The sequence below is a fragment of the Larimichthys crocea genome, chromosome XVI (assembly GCF_000972845.2).
Source record: "Larimichthys crocea isolate SSNF chromosome XVI, L_crocea_2.0, whole genome shotgun sequence".
NCBI classification, from domain to species: Eukaryota; Metazoa; Chordata; class Actinopteri; family Sciaenidae; genus Larimichthys; species Larimichthys crocea.
In genome coordinates, this window is record NC_040026.1 from 981,526 (window position 1) to 993,718 (window position 12,193).

Genomic DNA, 12,193 nt, shown 5'->3' on the forward strand with positions numbered 1-12,193 from the left:
AAGCAAATCAAATTTTATTTGTATACCCAAAGTTATAAGTACATTCACCTCGGAGGGCTTTACAATCTGACAGGAGTGACACCCTCTGTCCTTAGACCCTCGGTTCGAGTGTGGAAAACACTTGCCCACAAAAACTTAACAGGGAAAAAATGTGGAGAAACCTCAGGAAGAGCCACAGAGGAGGGATCCCCTCCCAGGACGGACAGACGTGCAATAGATGTCACGTGTACAGGAAAAAAACTATATATATAATATATATATATATGATATATAATATATATATAGATATAATAAAATATATATATAAATATATATTATATAATATTATTATATATTATATATATGATTATAGTGACAGCATTTGATAAGCTCTACATATGACGGCATTCTACAGCAATATCCTCTCTCCTCGCGGTAATCTATTGGCAGAGAGGACTGACCACAGAAGAACATGATACATTTTGTGACACACTGTTCTAATGCCATTTTTAAAGTATTCCGTTGAGCGCTCCAAGAAGTGAAGGCCAGTTCAGTTGGTGGATCAGATGATGGTACTTCTTTTGTACGTGCTGTCTGGGCTTCTCTTCTGTTCTCTGTATGTGGCTGTAATCCGAGCTGAGGAGTTAAGTTCTGTGCAGGGGTGAACTCAAAGGAACTGGCGTTCACGTGGCTAAGCCGCTGTTGCTATGGGAGAGAGGGCCAGACAGAGGAGAAAGAAACCTCTCTCTCACGCACACTCACACATCACACACACACACACACACACACACCCACACACACACACACACACACACACCTCTCTCTCTCTCTCACACACACACACACACACACACACACACACACACACACACACACACACACACACACACACACACACACACACACACACACACACACACACCTCTCTCTCATTCCCATTTCTCTCCCTCACTCTCCCCCTCTCATTCCCATTTCTCTCCCTCACTCTTTCCCATTTCTCTCCCTCTCTCTCTCTCTCATCTCCCCCCCCCCCTCCCTCCCCCCTCCCCCCCCCCCCCTCTCTCTCTGTCTCATTTCCATTTCTCTCTCATTCCCATTCCCCTCTTTTATTCCCATTTCGCTCTCTCTCATTCCCATTTCGCTCTCTCTCATTCCCATTTCTCTCTCTCATTTCCCATTCCCCTCTCTCATTTCCCATTCCCCTCTCTCATTTCCATTTCTCTCTCTCATTCTCATTTCTCTCTCTCTCTCATTCCCATGTCCCTCTCTCATTCCCTTTTCTCCCTCTCTCTCATTCCCTTTTCTCTCTCTCTCTCATTCCCTTTTCTCCCTCTCTCTCATTCCCTTTTCTCCCTCTCTCATTCCCATTCCTCTCTCATTCCCATTTCTCTCTCTCGTTCTCATTCCCCTCTCCCCCTCTCTCCCTCTCTCCCTCTCATTTTTCAAATAGCATTCACTCTCTCTTTCACTTTAGCTCTCTGAAACATCTCTCACTCTTCTCCCGTTGTCCATCTGTCCGTCTGTAAGTAATATCAGAAATCCCGCCAGTGGGTCATGCATCACCAGCACAAGGCCGGGCTGAATATGCCAGGCATTTTGAATGCTACCAGGAATTAAAGTCAAGACAAATTTAAGGAGAGAATGAAAGAGCACAAGCTGCGAGAGGAAGCATGTATATGCCCAAATATAGCTGCTAAAGCACGGTGTTATAGATGAGAGGAGAACAACAAGGCAGGACACGGAATGTTTAAGGACATGAAGCTCTGTTGTGTAAAGCAGATATGATGCAGAGTACAGCTATCTGTTGTGAATGAAGTGAACTTTGGATCATTTCTGATGGCTTTCTGCACAAACAGCACAGGCTTCTATTCCTCACTGCCAGTACAAGGTGACAAAATGACAGCACGTCATATTTGAACACGGCATACAGCAGAGTTATTCTATCTTTGGGACTCTTTACTATGCCTGGTAATATATATAATCCAGTTAAGGCCCAATGAATGTAGAAGGACAGGAGAGACCAGGAGCAGACAGGAAATGAGAGAACAGGTCACGGTGGACTGGAACAGGATAGGACAGAGAACGGGACAATACATAACAGAACAGAGCAATACAGACGCAAACAAGACACGGCTGCCAGGAGGGAAACAAGAGAGGAGGACAGGGACAGGGCTAAGAAGCTCGCTGTGACACAGCTAATCCAATAACCAAGTGTCTGTAACATTTATGTTATTAATCATCAATAGCAATCTTTAGCTGATACTGTTTTCTCAGTCTTTTCACTGCCTAGAGAGAACAGACTGTTCTGGAGGACAACAGGGAGACCCTGTTTGAAATTCAGCTAGAGAGACTGTAAGCAGGCCTATTGTCATTCATCCCGCTGTACTGTCCCACTGGCACAGAGCAGCCATGTTAATATAATGAATTAGTTGATGACAAGATTAAGTGTATTACATTACAGGGTCAACTGGTGACAGTTAGGATGGCAGACAGACGCATCATACAGACAGGTAAGGCAGCATTCCATCAGGAAGGAGGATGACCTCAGGGGGTGGACAGCAGGAGCGCTCTCCCACAAGTACACAAAATGCAGACAGTAGAAGGTGAGATCTCATCTTCTGCTCAGAAAGAGAGGATACAGCCAAACTAGATGGACATGCATGAGCGGCTGTTGCTCGATCCATTTGGGAGATGTTCCAGACTGAACAAGCACAACCTCCTCATTACTGGCTACACCAAAATAGCTTCCCTCGCATTCTTTGGTAAAACAGTCTAGTTAGAGGGCCGGGCCAGTGTTCCCTGACAGCAGTGTCTGACAATACACAGGACACAATCCTTTCAGTGGACCTTTATGAAAACATTTATGAATATGTTAAACTTTAGTAGAGTCACCTCTGGGCTTTAGGAGGCAGTTATTAGTGCCCCACGGTGGTATTAACTCTATACCAGATGCTCTTCCACCCGGAGAAGAGTAGAAATGATCAGAAAAGACAGAATACCTGTACATTCTCTACAGGAAATGTCAGTTGGAGTCTCAGCAGCAGGCTTGAAAATCATACCGTGTTATCAGCTCCTCTATCTCCAATCAGTGAAGGAGGGATTTCATTGCGAGCACTTGTGAGCACACGGGCTGTCTGAGGGTGTGATGGAGATAACAGCAGTCAGACGGGCTGAGGTTGCTCATTCCACATTCAGGACACAGTCACAGTCTGTCTGGGCTGCTTTCTCACTCGGTGTTCTACTGAAAGGACTCACATACAGTTCAGTATAGCTAGCAGTTAGAATGCTTGTCTGCATCACATGTGAGAGGTACACTAAAACTAAAGCTTAGAAATAATGGATTCATTCAGCATATTGTCGAACAGCAGCAGTTTAATGAGTTGATGTTGTGACGTCATTTCAGGCTGGAGAACACTGACTAATCTCCTTCACTCACACATCCAACAGAAACCCTTACAGCTACAGCTGACTGAACGGACCACTTCCACACTGTCACTGGTCTCAAAGGGGAAACCACACTGTGACTGGTCAAACTTCTCAAACAAGGTTTTCTGATTGTTCATGTATCTGTGTGTATCTGACTGGACTGATCCATTCTCAGGTGCTTCATATGAAAATGTGTATGTGAGGGCAGTTTAACACCGCTCTGTGATCAGAGCTGCCATAAGATCAGTTATTGAGTATTGATTTCATTCACCATGAAGACAAAGTGAATGTGTGGACCACAATCTCTCCAAAACTGGGATCAGGTGGTCAGTGTGTGTCTCACAGGCCTCTGGTGCTTGGCCTTTACTTGTTTCATGCATGTTTGTCTGCCTGTTTTCTAAAATACAACTTCTATTGCAGCCCAGCGGTGATAGAAGTAGTGGAGCACAGCACACCATTCTGCTGTGACACAGTCATGTAAGAACCACAGCAGCTGTTGAGTAGTAGAGCCTAATGTATTCCCAGGGTTATCTGGGAAGCCTCTGAGACTATAGGAGACTTTATGACTGCCGTATGGAGCACAGTGATGTAGTGGAGGTTTAGTGTGTGTGTGTGTGTGTGTGTGTGTGTGTGTGTGTGTGTGTGTGTGTGTGTGTGTGTGTGTGTGTGTTCAAGAGAGCTGGGGGAAGGGTACATCCAGTCAGCAATCCAGCCAGCCCATCCTGGCTTCAGATTACATTTTGTTTCCTTAGGCACCAGAAAACAAACCACTAACACTCTGTGTATCCAGTTACTGCGCTGCCCAAACACCACAGAACCTGGACATCACACAGCAGCACTCTAGCTCACTGTGTGCATGTCCGTTTGATAAATAAAGAGTTATTACGACACCCCCGTTTCATTTCTCTCATTGTACTCCAATTTAAACATGCCGGCGAGCAGCGGCTGCCTGCGACACAGACCATGAACAATAGAATACATAAACATCATATGTGAAGGTTAATCAGTGAGATTAAACATCCTGGAAATGTAGTAACTGTTTATTGCCACCATGTAGCATATCATCAACCAGTTACCCAATCCCCTCCTAGACTGGTGAACAACATTCAGTGTTGTCATTAAGTGCAAACTGAAATCTACACGATGCACTGAGCAGCGTTCCACAGAACCAATGGTGTAGCCAAATCTAGGGCTACAGATATGTGCCACATCTGTGCATCCAGATTAGAAGGTGAAAGCTCCTCTGCCATGTTTATTCTGTGTCTCTGGTTTGTGTTTGTACGTTAAAACAATGCTGCTATTCACATGCCGACATACACACACAGCTTGGAAATATTTCTGCACCGGCTGAACTGCAGCACTGCAACAAGCATGCATGGGTTCTGTATGTGGAAGCTTCTTCCCTGCTCGTTTTCTGCTGATTAGCCACACAGAGATGAACCTCAGGCCACGGCCCGAAAAACAAACCAGCAGCGCTGCTACTGTACACACACACACACACACACACACACACACACACACGACTGTAATGGAAAACAAAGGCTCCTATAGGCAATGACCTGGCTGCCCTGCTCTTTCCATTCATTGTGAATCCAGATGAGTGTGGCAGTTTTATGCCTAATGTGTGAGTTTAGAGTTGTGCTGCTGAGCTGTGGGTAAACAGGGGGAATTACACTCCGCTGTGTAGCTGCTCTGTACGTCCCCACTGGTCAGATCCATCTATCAGCCTCTGTTGTTGCCATTTGAACCCGTCTGTTTTCTGTTTGAGACTGTGTTCCTGCAGCGCCAATACTGGGTCACTGCAAAGGAATTCATGGTGTCATTAATGGAGCACTGGATTTGAATAGTTGGTGGCATTCTTGAACTTTTTCTTACGCCAGCAAAAACAGAGAGAGAGAAAAGCATTCTTCTTCCTTTAGAGGCGAGCTCATTTAGAGCACTGCGAGGTTTATCAGGTGGACAGCAGTCAGACATTGAGACAATGGATTGTCCTGGAAAATAAGAGCTGCACGGCCGCTGATGGGAACAGTTAGCTCAGATATAACAGCAAACAAATGTGACTGACTCCTGTGCACATACTATTAGTTCATATCTGAAATAAGGAGCATGAAGATGGGAAAATAAATACCAGGACTGAGCCTCAACCTGCTGTTTCACCACATCAGATACATTATATCATCTCCACTGACTGTTTATGAGCTTGTTGCATAATGTGGACGAAGGGTTAGGCAGTGAAGCAACTGAGCAGACGGAATACCCCAAACTAAATAAATAACGTGCCTGTTAGGCTACACTTTTTACACCACTGACTCTGGATCACATACAAAACACGCTCGGAAACAATTAAGCAGTAATTGTAAGATTATTTATGCGTCCTCATTTTCATTGTTTCACCCACACGAGCCTAAGCCTGTCAAATTAATTTAATCTAGTGCGAGAGCAGATGTCTGACATTACCTGACATGCTGTTAATAATACAGCATGAACAGCAATAATTAATAATAATAATTAATAATAAGAATAATAATAATAATAATAATATAATAACAACAACAACAACAATAATAGCCTGTAAAGTGCAGTTATCATGGCTATGTTGTAGAAACATGTTATTGTACATTACATAATTACATATTTAACTGAGCTCTCTGATGTTTTCCTGCACAGTGACATATGATTGGATATAACCCGGACTATACACACACACACACAGTACACATGTACAGTACGAGTGTTGACCTCAGACTACAGCACAAAGTGCAGTGGGAGACCCCGCAGTGTGCAGCCATTGTGTAAAGTGTGCACAAAGTAGCGAGCTAATGAAAGGCACTGTCAGGTTTATCAGGTGGAGAGTGCTTGGACCTCTCAGATGACGTGTGAGCTAACAGCTGCAGGACATCTTCCAACTGCCTGTGTTGTCCGAACCACCCCAAAAATAATCAGCTCTCAGGCATTTAAGATGAGGGAGGGTCAGTAAATCCTTCATTTGTAAAGCTGCGAGCAGAAAATAACTGCCACAGTGTGAAAATCTAGTTACTGGTTAGTTTCAATCTACCAATCAAGTGACGGACTGTCAGCTCAATGAGTGTTCGGCTTCATGAGAACAGAGTTCATGACTGAAAAGCTGCAGTGTGATGGATACTCTTGTTGATTTGAGATATTTGGTCCTAATGGGTGGTGTCTCAGACTCATCGCTACATCAATACATGGTCACACTGATTGACTTGTTTAGACTGCATTATATTTCCACTAATATATATTACTATGATGAGCCTCAGTGAGCTGTTGCTCACCCAGTACACTCCTGCACTGCTGGCCTATCTGACCACAGACACTTGACAAAGGCCTGACAGCTTGGCTTGACACACTTCGTCTAATCTAATCTCCAATCCTGCTTCACTGTATTCACTCAGCTAGTTAAGCTCCTTGCTAATGAGACTGTGCCCCATTGTATGGAATTAAAGCAGAACACTACTCACTGCCTAAATCACATCACACACACACACACACACACACACACACACACACACACACAATGTTCAATTCTACAAGGGAATTAGGAAGCATGTTTGTTGTGCTACATAAACAGCTACATGTAATACGCTGCGCAGGCGGGGGGACATGAGTGTTCAGCTATGATAATGTAATCGATTGAGGAGATGACGCCGCTTTACGACTGCTGTGAAAACGCAGACGACGTAGTGTAAACATGGGAGAATGACATGAAAGATACGAAGATGTGATGAATCCTGGGACTGATCTGCCACAGACAGCACCGTGAGCAGCCCTGTGACACGTACGCCAGATTCAATCCATGCTTTATAAAAAAAAACACACAAGAACTGAACTACCTCTGACGGATCACAAATTAGACACACACACAAAAAGAGCAGTCCTTTGACCGTTAGATGAGAATATTTGCTAGAACATGTAATATCATGTGTACAGTGAAATGACAGCACAGAATGAAGTGTGTTGGGCTCTGGCCAGTTATCTGCATAGGCAGATAGAAGGATTGTGTGAACAAAAGAAAACGGGGAACAGGCACACTGTACACTGAGACAGTACTGTGGATTTGTCAGCCAGGGGCTTGTCAGGGCAAATATTTCATTGTTTGCTGGTTTTGGCATGTTAACCCATTATGAAAATAGCTCTCTCTCTCTCTCCCCCTCTCTCTCTCTTTTTTTTTGAAGAATGAAAAAGGAGGAGGAAAATTCAGACCAATATATTGCCAAGATTTTCATCCACCCCTGCCTGCCTGCCTGCTGACTGTCTAAAGAATGCAATAATTAACGTTACACCTCGAGCAGGATCTGTGTCTGCTCCTGAGAGCTCAGGCAGTGACAATATGGAGCTGTCTTCAGACTGAAGACAATATTTTACATGAAGACAAACTGCCCATTGTTCAGCCTGCAGCGAGCCAGTTTGATGTTTTTACAAGTCCCAGCATTCCTGCAGCCCCTGTCCAAGTCGGAGCTGCTCGTAGTCTGCCAGAAAAACACACGGAGACGAAGATCACGCTCAAATAACGTGGATTGTGAGCAATAAGCACGAGGTAACGGGGGGGGTTAGGGAACGTAAAGGGCTGGGGGGGATCTAGAAAGCCACCCTTACCACAGTCAGCTGATTTGCAGTATACAGCAGATTAGAGCATTCAGCTGCTCGGGACTCGAATTCCGACACAAAATGCGGCCGGACAGACGGACAGACAGACAACACGACAGGAGCTCACATTCCAGCAGATGCTCCTTCGTTTCAAATGAACGCTTTACATGATGCCTTATGGCTTAAAGACACGGTGTGTGTACATGCAGCACACCGTGCTTCCATCAGCACCTTATGAGAACATTGGAGTGTGTGTCAGGCAGTGAATGTGTATGAGCGAGCTAACTTTGAATACATGGATGTAAATAAGCAGTGACTTACGTTAGCTGTTTGCTCCCGTAAAGCCCTGCTGGCAGCCTGCCTCTCATTAACTGTGCTCAGATAACTAGTCCAACTTACACACAGGAATGACAGACACTTTGGTGAAACCAGGTGAAATCCAAGCGGCACTCACTGCTCCACACGGCCATAATAACAGCTACGTTCAGAGAAAGCCACAGAATAATGTCCGCCTGGCAAAGCCTGCAACACCGCCTCGCTGGCTAGCCACCAACCACAGAGATTTTACCATTTGCTTTGCATGTAACAGACCAGAGAAGAGGACGAAGTCAGCGTTTTCCTTACCGTCAGGTCGGGGTTGTCGCTGTCACGGTGGTTAACGGCTCGTATGACCCCGGACCTCCACGGCCACCGACCGATGTCGCCAATTTCAGGCGGCTCGTCCCCGCTGACACAGAGGAACCGCTTCCCGACCAGCTCCGGCCGAGCCTCGACTGCCATGGCCCTTCGCTGGTCAAAACCCCCCCTCGAAAAAACTTCCCAACAACGACGCCCTTACAGACCTGTCATTTACGACATCAAATCAGCTAGAAAGAATCCAACAATAGAAAGAAAAATAAAAAAAAACTAAAGTTGTTCGTTGCTAAACGCTGAAAAACCGACCCGGGGGATTTAAATGTGTAGCAGTCTCCACCCGCTCGAGCGTCAGTCTCTTTTCTCCTCGTGAAAAAACGGTGGAACACTGAGCCGCATCACCGCCGCCATCCATACTCGTGTTTCTCCGCTGGATCCCAAGGCATTCACGGGCCGCACCACTGTTGTGTCCCTCCGCTCAATTCAACCCCATTGGTACTATTTTCGCACAAATTACACCTACAGCTGCTCCTGCTGTAGTCGAACAACACCCGCACGAATACTGTGAGCAAGTACAAGCAACCTCTGTTTGTTGTGAAACGCAGTACTGCCATTCTAGTGCCAATGTCACTGCTGCTATTATAAACAACAGCTGTCATACAGACTTTAAGAATGTTGATGATATCGTAATACATGTATAATAATGCGTTTTGTGTGCTGTAACCATTTCCTTTGTTTGAAATTACTAGTCTATCTCATCCTGTTATCATATCTTGTACACTTCATTTTTTTAAATCCCCATTTGTACCACAGACTTGGTGTATACAGTATGTGGTCAGACAACAATGTGTCACTAATAAAAATACATTTCCAGTTTAACCAGGTTTTAGATATTTTATTTTATTTGTCCTTTAACCCATATTCACACATTTCATTCTTTTCTGGTTTAAAGTCTGTTTCATGTCTTTTATTTCAGTTCCAATGTGCAAAATGTGACACAGTAGCTCTACATTTGTGTCCTGTGTGCAAAACAGAGTTAACTAACCTTGTTGGACCACCTTGGGTAAATAAGAGTTACATGAACAAAATGAATGAATAACCTCCATGTATGGACACTTCATTACATGTAAGTGCTCTAAGGGAGTAAATATTGCTGAAGTGGTGTGTAATGGACCACATATGTGGTTTAACAGGCTCTGTTTATTACAAACCACTTATATTGTGTACTATGGAAATAAACTGTTGTACTTGTGTAATCCATTACAGTGAACATCAAATCGGTGTTAATCTCTGTCAGTTATACTATTGTTTGAGGGAAAGCACTGCACATTTTGCACGCGAGTCTGTGCTTAATCTGCATTACTGCATGCATTATTGGATTAAACAACTGAAGCCAGTGTTAAGAGCCTGCTAATTGATTTTCATATCGCTTTGAAATGAATGAAAACTCACGGCTGTCCAATCAGTAGAGAGAAATACATCTATAAATGTAGATTAAATGTAATGTGAAGGTGTAGAACACATTCAACGTGGTGTGCAAAAATAAGAACTATTTAGAGTTCAAGAGCTGAAATAATCAAACGCACTGGTACAGACACTTAAAAATGACAATGGATTTTAAAGCCACCATCAGAACACAAGAGATGTTTAAATTTTCATTCACTATAATCTGCTGTTTATCTTAATCTTGCTCTATTGTATGTGAACATTTCATTCATAATGCATCTGACATGTTTGGTCTCTTTCTTTCAGTGTGGATTTACTACAGTAGTTTGCAATGTCTTCCACTGAGGCCTCCTGGGCCATAAAGGAGCAAGACACAGAGAGAGAATCAGTGAAGGAGAGAATAAGGCAGGGGAAGTGAAGGAGAACAAGAGAGGGAAGGTTTGTGTGTGTGTGTGTGTGTGTGTGTACTCTGTGCACTGTATGGAGAATTGCGCTCCCGTGTGCCTTTGCTAGTGTATGTATGTGTGTGTGTAAAGTGTAAGGATGTTAAGGACAGCATAGAGGCTTGTGTGTGAAGCATGTAGAAGGCAATCAGCCTGGAGCGACCTCCAGGGTGGAGATACAAGAGAGGAAGGAGATAGAAAGAGATGGAATGATGGAGAAAGAGAAGCAGGGGAAACACGGTCACAGTAAAGATACATGAGACAAAAGAGGCAAGAAAAAGAGGAAGAAGGAAAAGAAACAAGTAGAGCAGAAGTGCTGCCGTGGTGGAATAAGAAAATGAAACAACTGAAAGGAAAAGCACCATGGGTAACTATGAAGAAGTGAGACTAACATATTTCGTGTCTATTTACATATTGTGTCATGTTTCTTGAACAGGTGTAACATAAAACAGTTATTTCCTGACCAACAACAGCTGGATGTTTTTAGAGTTGAATGAAGGCACATTCAGCTAGCAGTTACCTCCTGCTTGCAATCTTTGTGTTAACTAGGTTGAATCCCAGGCCTCTGACTCATGGGGACAATGGCAAAAAGTCACAAAAAGTTGGAGAGCTCCTTTAATCCGCAGAGAAACCCACAGCCATATTTGGAGGGATGTTTGTGTTGCTCAAAGGGATTGTTCAACAATGCAGATCATATCTCAGTCTTATGTGTGTGTGTGTGTGTGTGTGTGTTAAGCAAAAACAGTGTGGCGGTCAAATTTGTACACTGTAACGGACCAGTGTGTAAGATTTAATGGCATCTAGTGGTGTGGATTGCAACCCTCTACCCTAGTACTCCAGTTCCAAAATATGGCAATGTGGTGGACTCCATGGAAGTGGACCTGCAGCATCTGTAGATGCAAAAGGCTCATTCTAAGTAACAAAAACATAATAATTCTTGTAATTCTTGAAAACATAGGTTAGGAATGTTCAGTTTCAGCATCATTCTATAAATAGAGCCACCTAAATCTGACACACTGGACCTTTAATACAGTTTAATACACAATTTACTGTGAATTTAGACACAACAAAATGTAAAGCTTTTCCCTCAGTCTTACCTATATGGACAGTGGCAGTAAATATAGCTAACACACAGACTGCACAATTTTAATTTGTATTGTTTAATTTTTGTACAAACCATCAGAATCATATAAAACACAAAAAGGTCACATGTTCATATTAATATGTGAGTGTAAGAAGAACTGTTCTAAGGGCTGTAATGTGTTCACCTGGAATTCTTTGAAGCTCTCGATTAGACCAGTTATGAGTGGAAGTGTTTGCTTAAGATATTGAGGAGCCACCCTTTAAGTAAAAGAGATTTAAACAGAATACAATACAAACAGAATTTTTTGCCAGATTTAAACTGGCAGTCCTACCAAGTACCTAATCAGAATTAAAGAACAATGTGTGGCTGCAGGTATGTAATCTAGGTTAGTCAGATATCATTGTATGGCCTCATATTACAGTTGTTTCATTCCAAGATTTTGCAACTCTTTATGACATTATACAGTAGTGTGAGGTTAGCAGTGGAGCAGCTGAATGTGTTTTCTGCTCAGCTGTGACCCTCTGATGGTGCCCCAGACAGGCAGTGTGACCAGAGTGGCTCCACTGGGAATCTCCCT

General features: G+C 43.6%; 1 protein-coding gene across 2 annotated transcripts in view; it reads right to left on the reverse strand.

The window, feature by feature from the left end:
- Positions 1-9,144, reverse strand: part of jmjd1cb (jumonji domain containing 1Cb) — a 110,924-nt gene extending 101,780 nt beyond the window's left edge. For both annotated transcript variants that reach the window (XM_019271285.2, XM_019271283.2), the window contains exon 1: positions 8,635-9,144. In XM_019271285.2, coding sequence (XP_019126830.2) covers positions 8,635-8,790 — 156 coding nt within the window. In that variant the 5' untranslated portion in view covers positions 8,791-9,144. The remainder of the gene's footprint in view (positions 1-8,634) is intronic.
- Between the last annotated feature and the right edge of the window lie 3,049 nt (positions 9,145-12,193).